Consider the following 26,935-nt stretch of genomic DNA (forward strand, 5'->3'; position numbering starts at 1 on the left):
TTTACGCGCACACACACACACACACAGAGCGGTGGGCTACTTGCCGGAACATTAAATTGCACTCACAGCCACGGCTCGTAAGTGCTTGCAAGGCTAGTGCGATTTTGCTGCTTCACCTGTGGAGGTAGCAAAATCGCCTACGGAGCCATAGGTACATTCGTGTTTCGGCGAGGTTTTTTTGGTTCCACGCATGCCAAAACACTGGGACTGCCCAGAGCGAAGGGAGCATTTCTTTTCTCTGAGCACTGGCAGAGGTTTATTACCTCTCCAAGTGTCCAGAAAAAGGAAAATGCTTTGTTTGCTCTGGACTGCCAAAGCCTCCTGTTGGTACTGCCAAAGCCTCCTTTAAGCACCACCGAAAGGCTCCTCTGGCAGCCCAGAAAAGCCCAAGATGGCCGGGTTTAAAGGGGGAATGGCAGGAAACTGGTTGGGCCTTCATGCTGTTCTCAAATTTCCTGGGAATTTTTGCTGGGTTCATGTTCTTAAGTAGAAAACAGCTCTTAAGAAGAGGCAAAAAAAAATATCTTGAACACCCGGTTCTTATCTAGAACAGTTCTTAAATAGAGGCGTTTTTAAGTAGAGGTACCACTAAGAAACAAAACAGAGGATTTCTTTCTTAGACAAATATATATTTGAGCAAATATATGCTTAAATATTCAATATATGTTAATATTCAAAGTAATTTTACTGCTATTCCAAGGATTTTAATTTTGAGAGAGGTCCATGCAAATCAAGTTTCCTTCTGCGGATGTCTCCAATGATGCTGGGGAGGGGAAGAAATTGGCACTTTCTATCTTGCCTAATAAATTAAATAGTAAACCCAGAATGCTCTAAGAATTGTAGAATTCCAGTGCTTCTCTTCAGTGGCTATGGCCATGTTGGTTGAAATTGTAATGTTCTAGTGGCTAGGGGCCACAGATTTTCCTTCCCTAATTTAGGGAAACTGTTGTAAAATTCCAATTTTCAATATTAAATTTCATTTTATTAGTTTGAACCCACAGTACTAATCTATCTAGATCTTTCTGTATTTTGAGCCTATCCTCTGGGGTATTGGCTACCCCTGCCAGCTTGGTGTCATCTGCAAATTTGATTAGTTCCCCCTCTATTCCCTCATCTATGTCGTTGATGAATATGTTGAAGAACACTCGGCCCAGGATTGAACACTGAGGTAACCCGTTGCCTACCTCCTTCCGTGTGAATTAGGAACTGTTGAGGACTACTCGTTGGGTGCGGTTGGTCAGACAACTGTTAATCCATCTACATGTGTTGTAGCCTATACCACATTTTCCCCAATTTGTAGAATAGTAAGTTGTGGTCTATTTTATCATAAGCTTTACTAAAGTAATTATAATATAATAATTATAATTTATTAGATTTGTATGCCGCCCCTCTCCGAAGACTCGGGGTGGCTCACAACAACATAAACTGTGTACAAATCCAATTTTAAAAAATACAATTTAAAACCCTTATAATAAAATAATCACACAATCCAATCAAACTTACACCAATCTTGACAAAGATGAGTTTTTAATAACTTACGAAAGGCGAGGAGGGTGGGGGCAGTCCTAATTTCTGGGGGGAGTTGGTTTGAAGGCCGGGGCTACCACAGAGAAGGCTCTTCCCCTGGGTCCCACCAGACGACATTGTTCAGTCGACAGGATCCAGAGAAGGCCAACTCTGTGGGACCTAATCGGCCACTGGGATTCATGCGGAAGAAGGCGGTCTCATAGGTATCCTGATCCGATGCCATGTAGGGCTTTATAGGTCATAACCAACACTTTGAATTGTGACCGGAAATTGATCGGCAGCTGTGCAGGCCGTGGAGTGGTGATGAGACATGGGCATATCGGGGGAGGCCCATGATTGCTCTCGCAGCCACATTCTGCATGATCTGAAGTTTCCAAACACTTTTCAGAGGTAGCCCCATGTAGAGAGCATTACAGTAGTCGAACCTCGAGGTGATGAGGGCATGAGTGACTGTGAGCAGTGACTGCCGGTCCAAATAGGGCTGCAACTGGTGCACCAGGCGAACCTGGGCAAACGTCCTCCTCGCCACAGCTGAAAGATGGTGCTCTAATGTTAGCTGTGGATTAAGGAAGACGCCCAAATTCCGGACCCTCTTTGAGGGGGTCAATAATTCCCCCTCAGGGTGATGGACGGACATATGGAATTGTCCTTGGGAGGCAAAACCCACAGCCACTCCGTCTTGTCAGGGTTGAGTTTGACCCTGTTGGCAGCCATCCAGACCCTGACAGCTTCCAGACACCAGCACATCACTTCCACTTCTTAACTGATTGGACATGGGGTGGAGATGTACAGCTGGGTATCATCAGCATACTGGTACCTCACCTCATGCCTTTGGATGATCTCACCCAGTGGTTTCATGTAGATATTGAATAGTAGGGGGGAGAGGACCGACCCCTGAGGCACCCCACAAGGGAGTAACCTCTGACCCCCCCAACACCAACTGCGACCGACCAGAGAGATAGGGGGAGAACCACTGCAGAACAGTGTCCCCCACTCCCAACCCCTCCAGTCGGTGCAGAAGGATACCATGGTCGATGGTATAAAGAGCTGCTGAGAGGTCAAGAAGCACCAGGACAGAGGACAATCCCGTCCCGGGCCCGCCAGAGATCATCCATCAGTGCGGCCAAAGCAGTTTCCGTGCTGTAGCCGGGCCTGAATCCTGACTGTTGAGGGCCCAGATAAAGTCCAAGTATATTAGGCCTATTGCATTACACTGGTTTACTGATTTGGTTATGGTGTTGAAAAATGATATGAGATTGGCTTGGCATGATTTATTTCTGACAAACCCATGTTGGCTGTTGGTTATTATCTTGTTTGTTTCTAAGTTATAAATATTATAACAATATTTATATACATGATACTTATAAGAGAGAAATATTAGGACAGGGGATGTTAGGCATGCTGGTGCACTTATGCATGCTTACTGACCTATTAGGCATCAGGTGAGGTCAACAGTGGATAGTCTAAGGGTAAACCTGCCACCCTGAGTCGTTTGAGAAGGGCAGCAAAGAAGTCTAATGAATGAATGAATGAATGAATAAATAAATAAATAAAGTTTTGGGTCAGGTAGTGAGTTCCATGCATTAACTGCTAGATCGTATTTCCTGCAGTCGAGTTTGGAGCAGTTTACTTTAAGTTTGTATCTGTAGTGTGCTCATGGTTGTAGTTGAAGCTGAAGTGGTCATTGACAGGAAGGATGTTGCAGATGATTTTATGGGCTATAGGTCGTGTTTAAGGTAATGTAGTTCTAAGCTTTCTAAATCTAGGATTGTTTTGAGCCTAGCTGCATAGGGTATTCTGTTGCAAGTGGAGGGCTCTTCTAGTAAAGTACAGTATCTCTGGGCATTTTCTTAAGTGTTTATGTCGAAAATGCAATGTGGGTTCCAGAAAGATGAGCTGTATTCAAAGATTGGTCTGGTCAAAATTCTGGTTAGTAAATAATAAAAAAAGATAACCTGATCTTAGCTGCACAAATCCAAAAAATAGCTAGATAACAGAGATAGGGGAAACTTTCTTGGATGCCATTGATTGTTAATATGGATTTAGTTAGGTTGATTAGATCTAGATATAAGCCCAATGAAGGGCTACCAAAATTTTGCTACCACACTGTAGGCGTGGCTTATGCATTTTGTTTCAACATCCTTTAGTGCAAATTGGGTGCTCTGGGGGAGAGCTCCATTATTGCTACCCCACTGGGTCCCTCCCCCGCCAGTAGCCCACCCCTGGATAAGCCATATGGGCCAACTGTATTCCGCCCATAACTCCCAAAATGCAAAAAAACGACGTTTCGTACTTTTTATTAAAAATTATTTAATAAAACACATTATTTAAATAATAATAACGAATCTTTGCAGGCTAAACACCGGAAAACACTTTTGTGTTTGCGAACCAGCCAATCACATTTTATCCTAGGCTAGGTCGCGTGAACCCAGCTCGACGTATCCCGTGCCCGCAGTCGATTCTCTTTTTTGCTTTTTCACGTGTCCCGAAGGTCAGAACAGGAAGGGGCGCGAGAGCAACCTCCGACCTGCGCGCGCCACATTTCTCATTTTCCGCCCGCGAAAAGACACTGCCTCTCTGGGAGCTTCTCCCCCCCCCTCTTTTCTTTCTTTCTTTCAGGACAGCCCCTTTTTTTTTTTTTTAAAGCCGGTGCACATGCGCGAGCGGAACAAACTCTCCTCCCTCTTCTTGTTTCACTTTGCTTGTCCGTATCTTTCGAGTTCCTCTGTGCCTCGGCACAAGATACACGCAAAACTCAAATGGCCCGGGGAAGTCCATTTGCCCGCCTGATTACGGAGATTTTCTCGGCTTCGCCGTGCCCCAGTGCGCAGGCGCTAAAGCGCGTGCGTAACCCCAAGAGTAGTCCCGTCTTTTCGTCTTTTCCCCCCCAGCAGGCCCGGGAGATCAAGGGGACGAAAGAGAGGTGGAGTGCGCACGCGCGTCGGGCACTCTCCCTTTGGTGGCCATCTGGGGTAAGAGGGTGGCAGCGACAGCAGCAGGACAGGCAGCAGCAGCAGCCTAGCGCGCGCTCGCAGCGGCCCCATTTGGCTTCTCACTCTCGGTTGGGCCAGGCGCCGCGCGCGCAGCCGTCGTCTCCTCCTCCCCGCCCTCCCTTTTCCCGTCTCTTCCTTCTGTCAGCGGGAGGTCGTCGCCTCCCCTTCGCTCTGTGCGCTCACTGGGCCTCCCCGTCTGCCTCAATCGCCGCCTCCGCTGCTGCTGCTTCTTTTCCTTCTCCTCCTTCCCCCTTTTCTTCTTCCAATTTCTCCACCGTCTCGTCTGCCCGTGGCGCTGCCTCTGCTGCGATGCCGGAAAAGCGGCCCTTCGAGCGGCTCCCGACCGAAGTGCGCCCCATCAATTATGGGTTGTGCCTCAAGCCCGACCTTATCGACTTCACCTTCGAGGGGAAACTCGAGGCCGCCGTAGAGGTAACGAGGGCTGAAAGAGACAGAGAGAGAGTGGGGAGGTGGTGGTGGTAGTGAGAATGGGCGTGCCTGCGCATGTAAAGGCATATAGGTGGCTGGTAGGTTGAGGGAGGCTTACCTGCTACTGTGTAGTGGAGAAGGGAGCAGGCCGAGAAATGTGTGTGTGTGTGTGTGTGTGTGTGTGTGTGTGTGTGTATTAGGTAAAGGGGAGAACAGGGAAGGTACAAAGAAAGTGTCTTTTAGGGCCTTGGGCTGGAGGGTAAGTTTGAACGTTGGGGCCTTTTAGGTAGACATGTGAGTGAAGAAGACTGGGAAGGAAATGGTGGTAGTACTGATTACTTCTTGACTGGGGGTTGTTGTTGGTATTTGATTAAGGTGATGAGTACCAAAGGAGAAGTTTTGGGGTGAGTTGAATAATGAGGATCGGAGGTGTAGTTATTGGTGGTACTAGGGATATAGGGGACATCACTTAAAAAAACCCCCTGCAGTGATCAAGGAGGAGGGTGGTGGCTGCAGTTCTTCTGGGATCTTGTAATATGTGTGTGTCTGTGCACGTATGGGGGTGGACCTTTCTGAAGGAGGAAGAAGCCCTGCCTGAAAGACAAGGAACTCTTTGGGATTCTGTTTGTATTTCGAAAACATTGCTCACGTTTGTAGGCTTTGAATGGAGATGAATCAGATGTAAGATATTTTTGTAAAATGGGGGAAGGGAAAGTTTATATCAAGTTTGGTGGTTGTGGGTTTGTCTTAGGCTAGTTCTCTGTGGATTCTAGATAGGAGACATGTCTCCTATTTAAAAATCCCTTGGGGAAATAGGGGTTAAATGAACGAAAGGGAGACCCATTTACTTAAAAAATATATTGTTATAAAGATACCTGTGACATGCCTGTTTTAAGGTGTATGACATTTTTGCACCGTCAAAATTTATACTGCCCAGGTTGTGAAGTTATGTGTCACTGGCTGTCCCTGTATATGTAGATTATATGCGTGCATCTATTCTCAATTATACCTCTTTTACTTAAGCACATGCATCCATATTTAGACTATGCAGTCTCACATTTCCCACCCAGCTGTCCTCTTGGCCTGACTATTGATTTCCCATTGCTCTTAGAAGTACAAGCAGCACATCTAAATAAAATTGTTTGGATTGAGGATGACTAGAGTCCTGGGGATCTGAATTCAGTAGAAAACCACGGGCTGCAAAGTAGGGTAAATGAAATATATTTTCTTTCTGATTCAGCAATTCTACTCAAGTTAGTTGCTTTTTCTGCTAATACAGATTCAGTGTTCATGAACCAAGAAAAAACAAGACTTTTTCTATTCTCCCAACAAACCATTGCAAATAGTTGGTGTCCTGCATCAGATCTGGTATCCATTATTACCTGACACTTCAGCCAGCTGATAGCTGGCATGCTTGAGAAAGAAAGAATATTGAACACCTAGTTCAAACTCGCAGCCCCTGGCCTGGATGCATCATGCGCTGGCTACGCCCACGTCCGGTTTAGCGAAGGGGAAAAAGTTATGATACGTCATGTGATGACAACATGACACTGCGAGTTTGACACCCCTGATCTAGTGGGATATGAGCAATCAGTCAACTGTCTGCTAGGAAAAATGGGAAAGACAGTCCATAATTTCAGAGTTAAAATTATATAGAAGAATATGGTTTTCATCAGAAATATAATTTTGTTCTTTTAAAAGTCCTGTGCTTGGGACAAACTCTTTCCTACTGCCTCAAATTTGTAAATAAAATCTTTCGATGTAACATAATATGGAATGAGATTTATTGGTTCACATGAGGTTGTGATTTACATAGAAAACAATTAGAATACCAAAACTCTTAAAATATGACTTTTAGAAAACTTCTCAAGAAATTGGAGAAATATTTTTCTTATTTTCACAAGTTTTTGTAAAATATAATTAGAATAAGTGTGTAATTTGTAATAGCTTTGGATATAAGTATTTGTTAAATCCATTTTTACTTAACTCAAGGATTAACAGATTATGAGTTGGGATTCTTCTGGGGAGTTGCGAACATTTTAGGTACCTATTGCATGTTTTAAAAAAAGATTAGTAAGAAGTCAAAGGAGGAACACTATTAAAATTACTGAGGAATTGGTTCACTTTGTGAACTTAAGTGTGGAAAGACTTGTCCTAGAAAGCTTGAGAAATACTGGAATTTAAAGAATACTAGTTAAACTCATATACACATTTCTTACCCAGCCTTAATCTCCATGAAACCATTAGTTCTGTTTTTGTTAAGAAATTGTGCTAATTTATTTCAATACAGTGGTACCTCTACTTAAGAACTTAATTCTTTCCACGACCAGGTTCTTAAGTAGAAAAGTTTGTAAGTAGAAGCAATTTTTCCCATAGGAATCAATGTAAATGCAAATAATGTGTGCAAACCCATTAGGAAAGAAATAAAAGCTCAGAATTTGGGTGGGAGGAGGAGGGGGAAGAAGAGGAGGAGGAGGACAGTCATTGCCGAAAGAAGACGATGAGGTAAGGGGAATCAAAAAAATCCAAAACTTTAAGGCTTAAAAAAAAAAACCAGGGACTCTGAGGCGGTGAGGAGGACGCGCCTCCCATACACCCGGTGTGAGGCTACCTCCCATACACTGCGCCAGAAAGAAACCCAGGAATAATGGCAGGAAACTGACTGGGCCTTCATGTCGCTCTCAAATTTCCTGGGAAATTTTTTTGGGCTCGGGTTCTTAAATAGAAAATGGTTCTTAAGAAGAGACAAAAAAATCTTGAACACACCCAGTTCTTATCTAGAAAAGTTCTTAAGTAGAGGCGTTCTTAGGTAGAGGTACCACTGTATTTTAGAAGTATGCTTTCGTAAAATTTAAAAACACCTACCATAAGATAGTATGTTTCTTACCTAATATTTAATATTAATGTGGGATTCTTCAAAATATTTTGAGATTCAATTTATGCATCATGCTATGCCATATTTCGTAGAATGAAGAACAAAAAAGAAAAAGTTAAAAGCAGAAAAATATAAAAATGTGCATCTCTGTAGATATTTTTAATGAAGTACAAAATCAGATCAAAGATAAAATAGAGAATGAGAATCAAATTATGTGTTGCACACATATTGATCCATAATTACAATTGATATCTTAACAAGATGCCAGAATTTCAAACTGGGTTATTACCTTAAAACTGTAATTAATTCAGAGGTCCTCTTTCCATATTATGCTGAACTTAAACTGAAAAAAACCTTTGTAGCTTAATGCATGACAGACGAGTAATTCGTTTCCTGAATTAATCCAAATGCTGAATTAATCCAATTGCAATCCTTTATAATGCAGTAGGCCAGTGATGGCGAACCTTTTTTTCCTCAGGTGCTGGCAAGTGTGCGGGCATGCTATCGCGCATGCGTGAGTGCCCACATCCATAATTCAATACCTGAAGAAGGCAAAAACAGCTTCCCTTGCCCCCCAGAGGCCATTTGGAGGCCGCAAACGGCTTGTTTCCCAATTTCTGGTGGGCCCAGTAGGCTCGTGTTTTGTCCTACCCATGCTCCAAAGGCTTCCCTGAAGCCTGGGGAGGGTGAAAACATCCTCCCCCATCCTGCCCAGAGGCCAAAAACGTCCTCCCAGAGTCTCTGCTTGAGCCAAAAATCAGCTGGCCGGCACATACATGCACATTGGAGCTGAACTAGGGCAACAGCTCGCATGCTGGCATATAAGGCTCTATGTGCTACCTGTGGCACTCATGCCATAGATTCGCCATCACTGCACTAGGCTATAATTCATGGGCGGGAATAGTATGTCATACTATTGTACTCAAGATTATATATCATAATTATTTCATACTACATGTCATAACTATTCAAAATTCTTCAATACTAGGAAATCTCTGCAGACTGGGCAGTAAGAATTAGATGACTCAAACTTGATAGGAGCATTCCAGTATTTGAGAGGCTGTAACAAAAAGAAAGGGGTCATCTTACTTTCAAAGCACAATAAGGCAGGACAAGAAAAAATGGATGGAAACTAATCAAGGAGATTAGCAACTTGGAATTAAGGAGAAACTTCCTAACAGTAGAACAGCTTGCCTTCAGAAGTTGTGGATGCTTTTATCACTGCAAGTTTTTAAGAAGAGACTGGACAGTCAGTTGTCTGAAATTGCATAGGATATCCTGCTTGAGCATGAGGTTGATTAGAAGATCTCCAAGGTCCCTTCTAGCAGTATTCTGATTGGTTGATTGATTGGCATGCTGTGAGATGATTAGCTCTATAAATACTATGAAATACTATCATAGTTAATGTGGAAACATGCATGACATTCTTAGCAATAGCAATAGGATTTAGACTTGTATACTGCTTCATAATGCTTTTACAGCCCTCTAAGTGGTTTACCGAGTCAGCATATTGTCCCCAATGATCTACGTTCTTATTTTACCCACCTCAGAAGGATGGAAGTCTTGAGCCGGTGGTGAGATTTGAACTGCTGAACTACAGCTAGCAGTTAGCTGAAGTAGCCTGCAGTGCTTGCACTCTAACCACCCTGGCTCTTCTTATAAATTAAGAGAAGGGAGTGCATGCTCCAACTAGGAATGCCATGCATACTTTCAAATTAATTACAATTTATAAGTTAAAGACAGGTAGACAGGGAAGAAATAGGTTTTCAAATGCAGTATTATAGTATGGGAGATCACTTGTAAATGACAGTTACATTGGATTAGAGTTAAGATTAGGGTTTCCTGTGCCTTGCTTTATATGGTGCAACTGATCTTTAATACAAGTAGTCCTCGAGTTACAACTGATCATTTAGTGTATGTTCAAAGTTGCAACAGAACTGAAAAAAGTCACTTATGACTGCTTTCACACTTACAACCATTATAGCAACCCTATCGTCATGTGATCACAATTGAGATGCTTGACAACTGACTCATATATACATGTCATGGGGACATGTAATCTCCCCTTTTGAGACCTACCAAGTCAATGGAGGAACCAGATTCACTTATCCGTGTTACTAATTTAAGAACTGTAATGATTCACCTAACAACTTTGACAAGAAAGTTGTCGTAAAATGGGGCAAAACCGTTCACTTAGCAACATAAATGTTGGGTTCAATAGTGATCATAAGTCAGGGACTACCTGTATATATAATAATTTAAAATATCTGGAGTATGTGACTGATAACATTTAAAATAAGCTTTATAGTTTGTGTGGCTGCATTTTCTACTTTTGAGTAATATGGAAACAAATGTGCCTTCAACATCTTAAGGTTAACTTTGCTTTGGGGATAAAGCACTCTTCACTTGACCAGAATGCCCATGAAAGCACTGTACATGATCAGAGATAACATGAAATCAACCATCCAGCTTTGGTGAGCAAAGCACTTTGCACATGACCAGAAACACCACGAAAGCAGTCACCTGCTTTCACATGGAAGCCAACTGGGTAGGGTGTGATTTTCATGGTGCGTCTGCTCATGTGCAGTGTGCTTTCCCTCAGAGCCAGATAGGTCATTTCATGGTGTTTCTGGTCATATGCAGATTGATTACTCCACAAAGCCAGGTGAATGATTTTATGGTATTTATGCTCATGTGTAGAGAACTTTTTCCCAAAGCTGAATGGGTATTTCATATTGTTTCTGCTCATGAGCATAGTTCTTTCATGTTGCTTCTTGTCATATGCACACTGCTTCTTCCCCAAAGCCAGGTGGGTGATTTCATGGTGTTTCTGGCACATGTAGAATGCGTTTGGATGGAGCATTGCAGCAGCATTCTCCCAAAGCTGACACTGATCCTTTGCAAATAGTAATAGTAATGCTGTAGAAGGATGGGTGGATGTTTCAGTTTGGATTCTAAACTTTCCGGTCCATGCAGCCCCATTTCTGTGGTACAACAGACCTACAATTAAATGCTGTTGCAATCTGCTTGATGGGCAAGGATTTGAATGTAACTCAAACCAAGCCATTTTAGTTTTCAAAAAAGCTGACATCCTATCCCATTTCTCCCCAAAGCCGCCTTTATTTCCTGAGCAAAACACTTTCAAAGATTAAGCAATGTCACTTAAAATAACAAAATTGCAGAATAGTGATGGTGGCTACCCCCCCCCCCCCCACACACACGTTGCTTCTCACCTCACTCTCCACTCCACCTGACAATGGGAAGCCCTGCCCACCACCCTGACATACTGTCACAGCTGAACTGGCCATTTGGGATTTGAGCTGGGGTCATGTCTCAGAGTCAACAGTGGAGGCAGCAAGGAATATCAAAATGGAAAGGCCCTGCCAGGTTCTGCCACTGGTCTGTCCTTTGATATGCTGTTTGCTTATCCATCTGGCTCTATATATAGCGCCTGCAACAAGTTGTCCCCACAGCAAATTTCCAGTGTTGAGATGTCCTGCAATGAGATAGTGGCAACAAGTTGTCAGAAGGGACTTGGTGATGGTGAGAAGGCCACCTCTAGCTGGCTGTGCCGAGTTAGTGCCATCAAATCATCCTAGACCCGTGTTGGATATATTCACTATCTTGAGTTATTTATAAAAATATTAAAGATGGGATATAACTAACTAAATAAAAATAAAAAACTTTAGAACAATTTGACACTTATAAACAATATAAAACTTTTGTAAACTCGTATGTTACAAAGGTATTCAAAATCTCTGTGCTTTGCAGGCTCCATTCATATGGAGATAAGAATAGTAGCTTCCAAAGCAGTACAGTGGAACCTCGACATACGAGCAGCTCTACTTACGAGCTACTCGAGATAAGAGCTGGGAGGGGAGCGACATTTTTGTTCGCCTCCCAAGCTCACATTCGGGATACGAGCGCCAAGGAGCTGTCTCCTGAAGCCGAACACTAACTTCCGCTTTCGGCTTCAGGAGACAGCTCCTTGGCGCTCGTATCCCGCGTGTTTTAAAAGGTTGCAGCCGGCCTGGGGGGCTCGGGGGGAAGCCCACCGAAGTCCCCCAGGCCGGCTGCAACCTTTTAAAACACGCGCGCCGCTTCGCGGCTCTCTGCTGAATCCGGAACGCTAACTTCTGCGTTCGGATTCAGCAGAGAGCTGCGAAGCAGCGCGTGTGTTTTAAAACGTGACAGCCGGCCTGGGGGGCTTCCCCCCGAGCCCCCCAGGCCGGCTGTGACGTTTTAAAACACGCGCGCTGCTTCGCAGCTGTCTGCTGAATCCGAACGCGGAAGTTAGCGTTCCGGATTCAGCAGAGAGCTGCGAAGCAGCGCGCGTGTTTTAAAACGTCACAGCCGGCCTGGGGGGCTCGGGGGCTTCCCCCCGAGCCCCCCAGGCCGGCTGTGACGTTTTAAAACGCGCGCTGCTTCGCAGCTGTCTGCTGAATCCGAACGCGGAAGTTAGCGTTCCGGATTCAGCAGAGAGCTGCGAAGCAGCGCGCGTGTTTTAAAACGTCACAGCCGGCCTGGGTGGCTCGGGGGCTTCCCCCCGAGCCCCCCAGGCCGGCTGTCACGTTTTAAAACACGCGCGCTGCTTCGCAGCTGTCTCTGAACGCTAACTTCCGCGTTCGGCAGCAGCGGTTTTTTTTGTTGTTGCACGGATTAATTGACTTTACATTGTTTCCTATGGGAAACAATGTTTCGTCATACGAGCGTTCCGACTTACGAGCCTCCTTCCGGAACCAATTAGTCTCGTAAGTCGGGGTTCTACTGTACTATAAGACTGCAAATAATGGTGGCTATGTTAAGTATTAAAAAGGAACTTAATTATATACCTGTACATTTCTCTATGTTATGAAGCTGTTCTTGCAATGGCTTTGTATTAATTCAAGTATATTAGGATACTACTGTTTCATAATGAGGTTATAATGTTTGCTTAGCTAGGAGTTTGTATCTTAAAATGTCATCCACTGTTTGCTACAGGATTCTTACCTTGCATGTGTTGAATTTCAGCTACTATACTTGTTTAATAGTACTTAAAATCAAACACATTTGGAGGGAGCTTGAGAACTGTTTATCAAGTTCCAATTCCAAATATGAATTAATCTCAGAATAAATCTTCAGGAGGAAAATGGAATTACCAAAGAATTACCACCGAGAGGGGCGGCATGCAAATCTATTAAATAAATAATAATAAAGAATATTAGCAATTTCAACAGCTCTGAAATAATTATATTATTTTTAAAATAAAATTAAAATGAATGTGAAAATAGTTATTTCTTATATAATATATAATATTATTAACATGGCTACGTGTTAAACATTAATTTGCTAACAGTATTGAATCTTTGAAAAAATAATGATTCAGTGCTTCAGTCTTAAAAAGCCAGAAATTGATATTTCAAATTTAGAAAATATGAAATCAGGAATAATAACAATACTGTATTTGCAGTTTTTCATACTGAAGTTGATATAAAATATTTTTCCACTTGCTAGTTAAAGGGAGCCAATATAATATAATGGACTTTGCTTGGGGAGATTGGACTATAAATATTTGCTGAACTGTGAAACCAAGTTTGGTAAAATATTTTAACATGGCTCTTTGGATACATGCCGACTAAAGCTGCTTATAGGAACTGTGGAATATAAAGAATAATTGAAGGCTGCCATTTGAATTAATCATGGGTTATCAAAGCTGAAAAAGCAATTTCAGTTTTACGTTTTAAAACATCTTTTAAACTGTTCAATCTAATTTTAAATATCTTTAGCTAATTTTTGTAGATATCAAATAGTCATAGAACAATATAAAATCATTATTTTGAAAGCTGGCTGCTTTATATACCAGATGAAAAAAAAGAGTTAAACTTCATATTAGTGTGAAAGTAACTGGCACAGAATTATTATTTCTGGTAAAATTGTACCTGCTGGGATCAAGGTACTGTGGTCCTTAACCATTTCAATTGGAGGACCAGAATTTCAGTTGATAAGCAATGCAATCATTAAGTATTCATGTGACCTGACCCTATTTCACAACTATTTTTATCCTGTTCTTAAGTAAATTACATGATTGTTAAGTGAATCCAGCTTTCTGCCTTGTCTTTGCTTACTTGAAGCTGGCTGGGAAGATCCCAAATCATGATCATACAGAACACTGCAACCACTGTAAAATACATAGGGATGATGCAGTAGTCATAATTTTGAGGACTGGTTAGAAATAATAATAATAATAATAATAATAATAATAATAATAATAATAATAATAATAATTATTATTATTATTAATGCAATTTGTATGCCGCCCCTCTCCGAAGACTCGGAGCGGCTCACAACAGTAATACAAAATACAAATCCAATGTTAAAAGCAAAAACGGTTTAAAAACCCTTAATTAAAAACAATCATACAACCCAAACAAACCATACATAAAACGGACCAGCCAAGCAGAATCAATTTCCCCATGCCTGGTGACAAAGGTGGGTTTTTAGGAGTTTGTGAAAGGCAAGGAGGGTGGGGGCAGTCCTAATCTCCGGGGGGGGGAGTTGATTCCAGAGGGTTGGGGCTGCCACAGAGAAGGCTCTTCCCCTGGGTCCCGCCAAATGGTATAGTTTGGTTGACGGGAGCCGGAGAAGGCCAACTCTGTGGGACCTAATCGGTCGCTGACATTTGTGCGACAGAAGGCGGTCCCGAAGGTATTCTTGTTCGATTCCATAAAGAGCTTTATAGGTCATAACCAACACTTTGAATTATGACCGGAAATTGATCAGCAGCCAATGTGTTGTTGTAACATGGGCATATCTGGGAAAGCCCATGATTGCTCTTGCAGCTGCATTCTGTACAATATGAAGATTCCAAACACTTTTCAAAGGTAGCCCCATGTAGAGAACGTTACAATAGTGGACCAAGGAGGACGCCCAAGTTGTGGAGGGAGTCAATAATTCCCCCTCAGGGTAATGGACGGACAGATGGAATTGTCCTTGGGAGGCAAAACCCACAGCCACTCCGTCTTGTCAGGGTTGAGTTTGAGCCTGTTGACACCCATCCAGACCCAACAGCCTCCAGGCACCAGCACATCACTTCCACTGCTTTGCTGACTGGACATGGGGTGGAGATGTAAAACTGGGTATCATCAGCGTACTGATGATACCTCACCCCATGCCCTTGGATGATGTCTCCGAGCGGTTTCATGTAGATATTGAATAGTAGGGAGGAGTGGACCGACCCCTGAGGCACCCCACAAGGGAGAGACCTAGAGGTCCATCTCTGACCCCCCACTAACTCCGACTGCGACCGACCGGAGAGGTAGGAGTAGAACCACTGTAAAACAGTGCCTCCCACTCCCAACCCCTCCAGCTGGTGCAGAAGGATATTATGGTTGATGATATAGAAAGCCACTGAGAGGTCAAGAAGCACCAGGACAGAGGATCCACCAGAGATCATCCATCAGCATGACCAAAGCAGTTTCCGTGCTGTAGCCGGGCCTGAATCCTGACTGTTGAGGACCTAGATAATCATCTTCTTCCAAGGACCGCTGGAGATAGAGCGCTATCACCTTCTCAACAACCTTCCCCCATAAAGGGAAGGTTGGAGACTGGGTGATAGTTGTTAAGAATGGTTGGGTCCAGGAAAGGCTACTTAAGGAGGGGGTGCACAAGTGCCTCCTTGTAAGGAGCCGGAAAGGACCCCCCTCCCCAAAGAAGCATTGACAATCTCCTGAACACAGCTCTGTGTCACCTCCCTGCTGGCCGAAACCAACCATGAGGGACACGGATCCAGTAAACAGGTGGCGGAACTCACAGCTCCAATGGCCTTGTCCACTTCATCAGGTGTCACCAGATCACACTTCTCCCAGACAGATGGACAAGGATGGGCCTCAGTCACCTCGACTGACTCGTTGTCAGTCAATTCTGTTATCCAATCGGACTCGAGGTCTGCCCGGATCGGAGCGATTTTATCAGCGAAAAATGAGTTAAAATCCTCGGCACTGCTCAACAAGGGCTCCCCAGCTCCCCCTTGGTTAAGAAGGGAGCAGGTCACCCTAAACAGGGTGGTCGGGTAAGATTCCGCTGATGCAATCAAGGCAGCATGATACGTGCATCTTGCCGCCTTGAGCACCACTTTGCAAGCCTTAATATGAGCTCTTACAAGTGTTCGATCGGACTCGGATTTACTCTTCCTCCATTGCTTCTCTAGACGTCTCTTCTGGCGTTTCAACTTCCGAAGTTCCTCGGTAAACCAAGGAGCTCTCTGGGGTCTAGTGCCACAGAGAAGTCGCAACGGTGCAATCCGGTCAAGAGCCTCCGTCACAGCCTTGTTCCAGGCCACAGCAAGAGACTCTGCCAAACTGTAGACGAGTGCATCTGGTATAACCCCAAGCGCCCTCTGAAAGCCCTCTGGGTCCATTAGGCGTCTGGGGCGAACCATCTAATCGGTTCTGCCTCCCTGCGGGGGAGGATTGGAGGCAAGAAGTCAAGCTGCAGTAGAAAATGGTCTGACCATGACAAAGGCAACACATCTAAGCCCCTTAGTCTCAGACCATTACTCAATTGCTCCGAGAGGAATACCATGTCGGGTGCGTGTCCCCCCTTGTGAGTCAGACCCTGAACTACTTGAGACAGGTCTATGGCTGTCATGGTGGCCATGAACTCCTGTGCTAGCCCAGAGGATCCGCCGAGCGACGGCAAATTGAAGTCCCCCAGGACAATGAGTCTGGGGAACTCCACCGCCAGCTCGGCCACCTCCTCGAGCAGCACAGGCAGGGCTGTTGACACGCAGCTGGGAGGCAAGCCCACCTGAACCCCTAAGTCCAACTTCATCAGGAGGGACTCACAACCCGCAATCTCGGAAGCAACGAGTCTACGTAGGCAAAGGTTTTCCTTGGCTATAATAGCCACTCCTCCCCCGCTTCCCTGGGGTCGAGGCTGATGCCATACCTGAAACCTGAATATTTCAGAGAGAGGAACTCCTCCCTCTGGGCCCAGCCCGGTTTCAGTCACACATGCCAGGTTGGCCTCCTCCTCCAGGATCAGATCCCGGATGAGGAGAACTTTATTTACTACTTACCTCACATTGAGTAGCAGCAGCCTGAGCCCAGGGCCCGGATTACACTCATCACCAGTACCCCGGGTTGAGCTCATGGGGCCATATTTGCCTCTCCTCAGCAGCACCGGAATATTCTGACCCTCTGCCACCCCAGAGATAGGCACCCTCTTCCCTCTTGCCTCTCCATCGCCAGGTAGGCCAAAATTATCATTCATATTATTCCCATCTTATACATACCATCCCAAGCACACCAACCATTCATTCCATACATATTGCCCCACCCACCCCAGTTATCCATCAATTAACCTCCCTAATAAATTAGCTAAAATATTTAAAAATTAATAATAAAAAAACATTGATAGAATTGATAGTTAATTCATCATATCTTAACCAATCATTCCCAACCATCCAACCCTAAAGTTAAAATTCCTCCTAAAATTATACCCTTCCCTAAAAATATAGTATCAGATATAATAAATTAGAATTGAAAGAGACTCTCAGAACTAAAACAGTACTATAAAAGATATTAATGTTTCGTTGTGCCACTACAGATATTAGAAACATATAAAAATAAGTATTATTAAAAAACAAAGCCCTTGACCCTTCAGAGAATGACCAGGATTTTACATATGTCCACAGATATTGTCTTTTCATTAAGATTTCACTTCCTCCTCCTCCTCTTAGGACTTTAAAAATAGAAATATAATAAGGGGAGATTGAATTATCATGGTCATAATCTCTCTGACCCACAATCCACAACTGTCTCTTAGGGATAGAGTTCTGCCAGGGGATACTTAGCATATTGAAAAAAGTACAAAAGACTCTCAGTATAGGACGAGTGCATATCAGGTGCTTCGTCTCGGCATCGGCTTCTCCGCTTGGTGTCAGTCTCCAACCAGCATCCTAGGGCATCAGTTTTCCCACCATCTGACACCCCTTAGTACCCCCCCCAGTGGTCCACTCACTTTGGGGTCAGCTCTCTTCACTGGCTGAGGCCCCCTCAAAGCCCCCAACAGTCAGCTGATATCATTAATCCTCCTGCCTCCTCTTGCTTCGGCGTCAGCCTCTCTCACTAGTCGACACCCTTCAGCAGCACCTCAGCAATCAACTTGCTTCGGCGTTGGCTTCTCTCACTGGTTGATGCCCTTCGGTAGCCCTTCGGCAGCCCGTTCGCCTTGATAGTCTGTTTGCCTCGGCATCGGCTACTCTCACTGGTCGACAACCCCTCAGCAACCTCTGGGCAATATGCTTGGTGTCGGCACCGGCCCCTCTCACTGGCCGGTACCCTCCCAGCAACTCTCAGAAGTTGCAGCGATGTTATTCACTTTATTCAGTTTAGTTCTGAGCATTGGCGGGCGGGCTCCTCCAGCATACTGGCACCCAAAAAAGTGGGCTTGGGATCCAAACATTCCAGGCAGCTCTTATTCAACCCAGCCGAGGGATCCACTAATTTGTCGACTCTTCCCCTTGGGCCTCTCAGCAATTCAGCCATACCATAACGGTTAAAAGTTAACAAACAGTTAACAAACAGGTCAGTGTAGTGTTGTTCCTTCTTTCCAGTGTGGGCGTGGGAAGGTGGTCTTATTTCAATATTTCAGTTCAAGGGGGTCTCGCACTTCAGTTCAAGGGGGTCTCACACTTCTCACTAGTACCGTTTCAGAGCCTCCGTTGGGTAAAGGATTAGATAAAAAGTAGAAGAAAAAGTAGAAGAAACAGTTGGATAAAAGTGGAAAAGAAACCCATTGTTACCGGCTGTGGATGTTCTTCACCTCCGTCCTCACCATCAACCGTAACCGGAAATCACTGTAGTGATTTCAAACCATCATTAAACAAATTCAGGTAGTAATCAACCAGGGACCCGAATTGAACATAAAATTTCCATTGTTGTTTTCCAAGCAAAACAGTTGCTAAATGAGTTTTGCCCCATTTGACTTTTCTTGCCACAATTGCTAAGTGAGCCATTGTAGTTGTTAAGTTAGAAATATGGTTGTAAAAGGAATTTGGCTTCCCTATTGACTTTGCTCATCAGCAAATCACAGATGGTGATCACATGACTATGGCACATTGCAACTGTCATAAATACAGGTCAGTTGCCAAGCACCTGAATTTTGATTGCATGATCATGGAGATACTGCAAAGGTTATAACTGAAGAATGCTCTTAAGTCACTTTTTTCAGTGCTATTGTAATTTTTGAATGGTCACTAAATGAATGGCTGTAAGTTGAGGACTGTCTGTGCTACAATCATAAGTCAATGAGTTGGAATACCAATTGGAATGTATTAAGACCAAAGGTATGAATTGCTTTTCTTGCTTCTGTTAATGGCGTTCATAACAATTCACAAGGCAGGAACTTTTTTGTGCTGAGCAATACTTGATTTTAATTGAAAATGTATCACGTCTATATACTTTCACTTTAATATTTCTTTAATAGTCTTCATTTGGTTCATGTATGGACAAGATTCAATGTAATTTATTCTTAATAATGAGTATGTCTAGTTGTGGCTACTAGCTACTTCCTGCCAGTCTATATTATCTTGTCAATAGTTACAGTTGACTTTAGTTTCAGAATGTTTTAAAATTCTTTGTCAGTGATCACTGTTTCCCATTAAGAAAAAAATGTATCTTTAAAAAATATGGTTCTTTTGTTTGTTTCTGGTTGATGTGAATGAAATTCATTGACTAATGACTTAAACAAACTAGTGTTCATTAGCAAGAAACATAAATTACAGTGAGGTATCAATAGGCATAGTAGGTGATAGCAACTGTAAATATACTTTCTAAACTCATTCCTGGTTTGAAAGGGGAAGGACAACAATGTGTTGCCAGCACATAACGTGAAAGAATCCAAAAACCATGTTCAAGCTTGTGGGTAGTTGTTAGATTAAAATCATTTCCTAATTAACTGATACTATATGCTTTAGGAGCATATTACATTGTTTAGTGATTTTTCCATCTTCGTAAATCAGTGATCCCATTGTCAGATTAACAAACTCCCTGAAAATAATTTTGTACTTTAACTACAGGGATGCTTTGGTAAAAAAAAATTATAGAAAAATACTTATCTCAGCAAATTGCCTTTTGATTTTGATTTATATTTGTATGAAGAAACACATACTGTACTCAGTTCTGCTCAAAATGCCTTCAATTATTTTCACATATAGTGAAAAAATTCTGATTCTGATTTGTTGACAAATTTATTTGTTTGTTTGTTTATTTATTTAATTAATTAATTAATTAGATTTGTAAGTCTCCAAAGACTTGATGTTTATTTTTTCTGGATATTGAAATTTAGAAGTATTTGTAATAGTCTTTTGAATTGAGGAACTAATTCATCAAGTAGGGAGACAAATTAGGGGATTTGATAATTGAATAACTCTGTTCCAAATGAACAGATAGTTCAGTAATACCCCGGTTATTGCGTCCCCGACCATTGCGAACAGGGTAATTTGCGATTTTTCAACCCGGAAGTCAAAACACCATCTGCGCATGTGTGCCCTTTTTTTTCTATGGGCACGCATGCGTAGATGGCGCCCGGCAGATCAGCTGCTGGGCGGCTTCCCTGGGTCTTCCCCCTCTTGCTGGCGGGAGGGCGAGCAGCGGGCATCAGCAAGGAGTTTCCCCACCGCCCACGCAAACTCCTCGCTGCCGCCCGCCCTTCGCCCGCCCACGCCATTCATTCTCGCCGCTTTCGAGCTGAGTCCTGAAGCGAATTCGCTCCGGGACTCAGCTCGAAAGCGCCGACAGCCAGCGCGGAGAAGCCGTTCGCTGGCGCTGGCTGTCGGCGCTTTGGAGCTGAGTCCCGGAGCGAATTCGCTCCGGGACTCAGCTCGAAAGCGCCGACAGCCAGCGCGGAGAAGCCGTTCGCTGGCGCTGGCTGTCGGCGCTTTGGAGCTGAGTCCCGGAGCGAATTCGCTCCGGGACTCAGCTCGAAAGCGCCGACAGCCAGCGCGGCGCGGCTGTTTTAAAATGTCGCCGCCGGCATGGGGGGCTTGCCAGCACCCCCCGGACCCCCAACCCGGGTTTGGGGGGCTGCTAGGAAGCCCCCCATGCCGGCGGCGACATTTTAAAACAGCCGCCCCGCCCCCAATCTTCGGCTCCTCGCTAGCGCTGCGGGAGTAAAAACACCATCTGCACATGCGCAGATGGTGTTTTTACTTCCGCAGCGCTACTTCGCGAAAACCTGCTCGTTGCGGGGGTCCTGGTACGGAACCCTCGCAACGAGCGGGGGATCACTGTATACAAATGCTTTAACTATTTTTTACTGAAAGTTACACTGAATGCTTTATATTTATATGGATTGCATTATAATTAAAACTGTTAGTTTGTTTAAAGTAGTGACCCCCCAACCCCTAGGCCAGAGTACACAAGTGGCAGATGAGTGGACATGCAGATCCATTTGTGCTAATGATGAGCACTCGTGTGCACATGCCCTCCACTTATGCAAATGGAGCTATACATATGAATGTCTACCTGCTGTTCATACAGAACAATTCCCCCCCCCCCCCAGGCCAATCAGCTTAACATCAATACCTGGGAAAATACTGGAAAAAATAATTAAGAAACAGATCTGCCACCACTTATAAATAAATAAATTAATAACCAATATGCAACACGGGTTTGTTAAAAACAAATCATGCCAAACCAATCTCGTTTCATTCTTCAACACTGTGATCAAATTAATAGACCAAAGAAACACAGTGGACATAGTATACTTCAACCAAGCATTTGACAATGTGGACCACAGCTTACTTCTCTGCAATTTAAAAAAAAGTGGGATAGACAGCTATCCAACCAGATGAATTAACAACTGGCTGACCAACCACTCCCAACAAGTACTCTTCAATGGGTCCAAGTCCACATGGAGAGAAGCAGTAGGGTACCACGTGGTTCTGTCCTAGGCCCAGTACTCTTTAATATTATTTATTTATTATTTATTAATTGGATTTTATGCCGCCACTCTCCAAGGACTAGGGGCAGCTCACAACATGTCAAAAACAACATACCATGTACATATCTAAAAATCCAGTTAATATATTAAAATAACTTTTAAAAACTCTAATAAGATTTAATATCATTAATGACTTAGATGAGAGAATAGAACAGAAATTAACCACATTTGCAAGTGACACCAAGCTGGTGGGATTAGCCAGGACTGTTGCAAAAAGTGGCAACCCCATGAAACTGTAGTGATATTCAAAATTAACTTTTGTTATCCTTCAGAGCTCAGTTATTTAAAGAAAGAAAGACATTAGAAATGCTGATAATAGAGCAGTTCTGGCTTTTGGAATTTCAGCTATATTTATTTTGGTTTCAGCTGTTTGGGACAGGACACCAGGATATTTTAGGTATTAATGCACAACCCGTCTACCTAAATTATTACAGATTTGCCTCTTAGATATCTGAAATTTAAGTATCAACAATGTTACAATTAGCCAAACCCAACTACAGTGATCCCCCGCTCGTTGCGAGGGTTCCGTTCCAGGACCCCCCGCAACGAGCGGGTTTTTGCGAAGTAGCGCTGCGGAAGTAAAAACACCATCTGCGCATGTGCAGATGGTGTTTTTAACTTCCGCAGCGCTAGCGAGGAGCCGAAGATTGGGGGGCGGCGCAGCTGTTTTAAAACGTCGCCGCCGACATGGGGGGCTCGCTAGCACCTCCCCGAACCCCCAACCCGGGTTTGGGGGGGTGCTAGCAAGCCCCCCATGTCGGCAGGGATGTTTTAAAACACCTGCGCGGCTTTCCAATGAGTCCCGAAGACAAACGCGGAAGTTTGCCGTTTGTCTTCGGGACTCATTGGAAAGCTCCGATCGTTTTAAAACAGTTGCGCCGTTCTCCGCTGACTCCTGGCGAACTTCCCCGCTTTAGGAGTCAGCGGAGAACAGCGCGCCTGCTTGGCTTCGCTCGCCGCTGCAGCCAACGCACGCTATGATCTTCCGGGCCAGCCAGGCTCAGCGGATCAAGCCCGGCCCCTCTCGGCCCAGCATCCCGGGCCAAGCGGCTGCCTTCCGTCGCTGAGCCTGGCTGGCCCGGAAGATGGCAGCGCATGTTGCCTGCGCCGGTGAGGGAAGCCAAGCCGGCCAGGCTCAGCGGATCAAGCCCGGCTCCTCTCGGCCCAGCATCCCGGGCCAAGCGGCTGCCTTCCGTCACTGAGCCTGGCTCGCCCGGAAGATCGTAGCGCACGTTGGCTGCGCTGGCGAGGGAAGCCAAGCTGGCAGCAACGTCACCGCCGCTGCAGCCAACGCGCGCTACGATCTTCCGGGCGAGCCAGGCTCAGTCACGGAAGGCAGCTGCTTGGCCCGGGATGCTGGGCCGAAAGGAGCCGGGCTTGAAGATCGCAGCGCGCGTTGGCTGCGGTGGCGAGGGCTTGCGATGGAGGGTGGAGGAAGCGGCCATGGGAGGGCGAGCTGCCTCAGGGAGGAGGATCGGGCGGGACCAGGTGGGGGCTGGAATTTCTCCGCTGGGAAGAAGCGGCCAGGGCGAAGGGCGGGCGAGCGGCGAAGGGCGGGCGAGCGGGTGCTGGGGAGGGCTTCTCGCCCTCCCGCCAGCAAGAGGGGGAGCAAACGGCGTGGGCGGGCGAAGGGTGGGCGAGCGGCAGCGAGGAGTTTGCGTGGGCGGTGGGGAAACTCCTCGCTGATGCCAGCAAGAGGGGGAAGACCCAGGGAAGCCGCCCAGCAGCTGATCTGCCGGGCGCCATCTACGCATGCGTGCCCATAGAAAAAAAGTGCACGCATGCGTAGATGGTGTTTTGACTTCCGGGTTGAAAAATCGCAAATTACCCTGTTCGCAATGGTCGGGGACGCAATAACCGGGGGATCACTGTAAATAGTTCTTCAAATTTAAAAACAAGTTCTGTAGAAGGTGATTCTGATAGACTTAATTTTTTATGCACATGCTGAGTCATATTATTTTCCTGCAAAGAATTAACAGTTAAGTCTTGAGACAGGAAGGGTGTTGCTATGTATTATACTAACAGATTTACTACTTGTCTAGTGTAATCCATACTGATCAGTGAAAAAATATGGTTGCCTAGATAAGGCCTAAAAATTATTGTAGCAGTTGGCATTGACTCACAGAAGTAATTTGACAAAGCTATTTTCGCTTTTATGTTCTTGAGTCAGAATCCAAATATATTTTATCTTTACTTTGTGTGAATAAATAAAGCACATATGCTTTTCAGTCCGGAAAAGGTTAGCCATCACTGGTCTAGGGGGAAATAAATCTTTCCACAAATGATTAAGGGGGAAAAAAATTAAAACTCTCTGCCACAAAGGATTAAGTCTTAGTCTGTTCCCTTCTTCTCATCTGAAGAATTTTTTCTTGTTTCCTTTAGTTCCTAAGTTGGCATTCAGAAACCTCACCTCTTGATCAGGTATTCATATCAGGTTCAAAGAGTATTTTTTTTAAAGAAACAGGTTTGGTAGCCCAAAACCAACTCCCCCCGGAGATTAGAACTGCCCCTACTCTCCTTGCCTTTCGCAAGCTTCTTAAGACCCACCTGTGTCGTCAGGCATGGGGGAACTGAGACATCTCCCCCAGGCATATACAATTTATGAATGGTATGTATGTATGTATGTGTGTTTAGAAATGGGGTTTTTTAAATGTTTTTAGTAGAAATTTAGATTTGTTGTAAATTGTCTTTTGCACTTTGTTGTGAGCCGCCCCGAGTCTGCGGAGAGGGGCGGCATACAAATCTAAATAAACATAAACAAACAACAACATAAAACATTTGAAAATCTCTGATTTAAGGTATGTACAAGAATTTTCTGCCATATACCTGCTGGAGTCATAGTCATTCTCCGTACTGTAGGAGCGGGTCCAGCAGTCATATGGGTTCCTCACTGTCCAATCCGCATAGGACTGAGTCTGTCTTTAAAAAGATTGCTGGATCTGCCCTTCCCCAGAATTTGCTCAGTCCTCCTACTGGCAGGACACGTGGTGGCTTAGCTCCTCTCTAAACAAACACCTTCCGTTCACAGCAAAAAGATCAGTAATTAGCCTTTCTATCGACCAATCGAAGCAATTTAGCTTTCCAGCCAGCCCTCGGGGCTCGGCTCCGAGGGGAGAAGCAGTGATAAGGCTTTTCAGTTAATTGCGTAATTGCCTTGCCTTATCGTTTCAGTTGGCTGTATTTCTTCTGCTAAATCTGCCCGGCTGGGAGGTTTTGTATTACTTTTATTACTTTATTTCGGCATCTTCTGCGGAGTGGGATGCTTTACAAAGGCGCTTGTTCAGTCCCCCGGACTTAGTTAACTCTTTATTGAGTTTTTCTTGACGTGAAGGTCCTCAGCGTCCAGTAAATCAACGGTCCACCCATGCACAGGCCGGCTGGCGCCATAAAGTCCGCCGCGTGGCCCAGAGTAGGCTGTGAGAATCTCAGGCTTGTATTCCGTGCTAGGCCTCTTAACCAGAGTGTCTTGGTTGCTTAATCATTGAGGCCTAGCACTGCTGGTCTCACTGACACGAAGTCTGGATTGATTCAGGCTTGTCTTTGAGGGCAGACACTCCTGGGCCTAGGAGCTTGGGCCCCCTTCCTCTTGGGATTTAAATTGTTCAGCCTATTGCTTCTCCAAAAATTTTTTTTGGCTCCAGACCATGTCCCTGTAAATTGTTCAGGCCATTGCTTCTGCTATTCCCAAGAGAGGCACTTCTTCCAGAAACAATCAGGACCCCAGGCCTACTGGTGATGAGATTCAAACCATCCCCCAGGCCTCGTCCTCCTCTTTCACAGCTCCTCCAGTGGCTAGGCCCACCAGAGCTGAAAAGAGAAGAGATAAAGCACTCCAAAAAATTCATGAACAATCAGCTAAACACTTAAGAGTGCAGGCCCAAGTGCATGTTAGTTCACCTGAACCCCCAGACTCCTTTGAGCTGCCTCCCTCAGGTGTATCTGTCTTGTTTCTGGATGAGCCAAACCTAAACAGACCCCAGCCTAATCTATGGGGCTTAGGTCCAGAGATACCAGACCATTTGAATCAGGACCCTCAGAACCTGAATCTTCCAGGGCCAACAGGGTTCCCTCTGAATTTCCTGCTTCTATTACTAACCTTTCCCCTGAACTGCAATCTATGTTTTCTACCTTATCTCAAGCCATTGATGCCAAATTCAATGCCATCAATGCGCAGCTCCATCCTCGTAGTCAAACCTGTCTTAGACCCCTGACTTCCTTCTCAGCCTACAGAGTACCTCAAGAACCAGACTCTGATTCCTCTGAGCAGGAGTATAAGGATGATGATGATCCTGAAGACAGGGATGACCCTTTCCAAGGCCTCTCTGAGGATGAAGAATCTCAAATCAAGATCCCTCCATCCTCTACTATTTTTCCATTTCAGCTGTTTAAGTCTCTACTACTTAAGGCAAGAGCAGCCACAGGCCTTTCAGGTCAGGACAAGCCTGCACCTACTTCTGATACTCCACTGGAGGAGAATCTCCCCTTCTTCATGCAGGAGCAGGAAGATACCGAGGTCATTCCCATGCCAAAACTATTTAAGGACGCTTTGCTGAAACAGTGGGATCATCCAACTCTAGGTTGCAATCCCTCTTCTAAAGATAAGAAACTTCATAAAGTCTCACCTTCTTATGAGGATCTTCTTATTTGTCCCAAAGCAGATGAACTGATCAAGACCCTGCATTCTGCAGCAGCTATGCCTGGCGAGGCAGAAGAAGTCTTAAAGCCAGAGGACAAACGTTTGGAGCAAAGGCTCAAGAAATGTTTCCTGGCAGACACCTAGGCAATCAAATGCGCAGGGTCAGCATCCTTCTTTACTAGAACCATGCTTCTGTGGTTGCAGCAACTTCAACAGCATATCCCTCCCGATGACTTAAGGGGCCAACAAGAACTCAAGTTCTTTGCAGCAGCCCAGTATGTTGCGGATGCCACCCTACAGTCCTCAAGATTTGCAACAAAGTCGGTGGCTGCTTCGACAGTAGCCAGGCGGCTTCTCTGGCTCCGCCCTTGGCAAGCGGGAGTGAGGCAGAAGTGGCAGCTTTCCTTGGGCCCTCTAAAACATAAGCTGTTATTTGGTGATTTACTTCATCCTCTACTTACAGAAACCACTGATAAGAAGAAAATCCTGGGG

General features: G+C 44.8%; 1 protein-coding gene across 3 annotated transcripts in view; it reads left to right on the top strand.

Moving 5' to 3' along the window:
- Nucleotides 1-4,160: 4,160 nt before the first annotated feature.
- NPEPPS (aminopeptidase puromycin sensitive) overlaps nucleotides 4,161-26,935 on the top strand; it is a 127,667-nt gene continuing 104,892 nt past the window's right edge. The window contains exon 1 of one of the 3 annotated variants that reach the window (XR_011556851.1): nucleotides 4,161-4,952. Coding sequence is in view for 2 of the 3 variants with exons in the window: in XM_070727671.1 (XP_070583772.1) it covers nucleotides 4,287-4,952 (666 nt within the window). In the remaining variant the exon portion in view is untranslated. The remainder of the gene's footprint in view (nucleotides 4,953-26,935) is intronic. The other 2 variants (XM_070727671.1, XM_070727670.1) reach the window with 2 other exon arrangements.

Source organism: Erythrolamprus reginae, chromosome Z (genome assembly GCF_031021105.1).
Source record: "Erythrolamprus reginae isolate rEryReg1 chromosome Z, rEryReg1.hap1, whole genome shotgun sequence".
NCBI classification, from domain to species: Eukaryota; Metazoa; Chordata; class Lepidosauria; order Squamata; family Dipsadidae; genus Erythrolamprus; species Erythrolamprus reginae.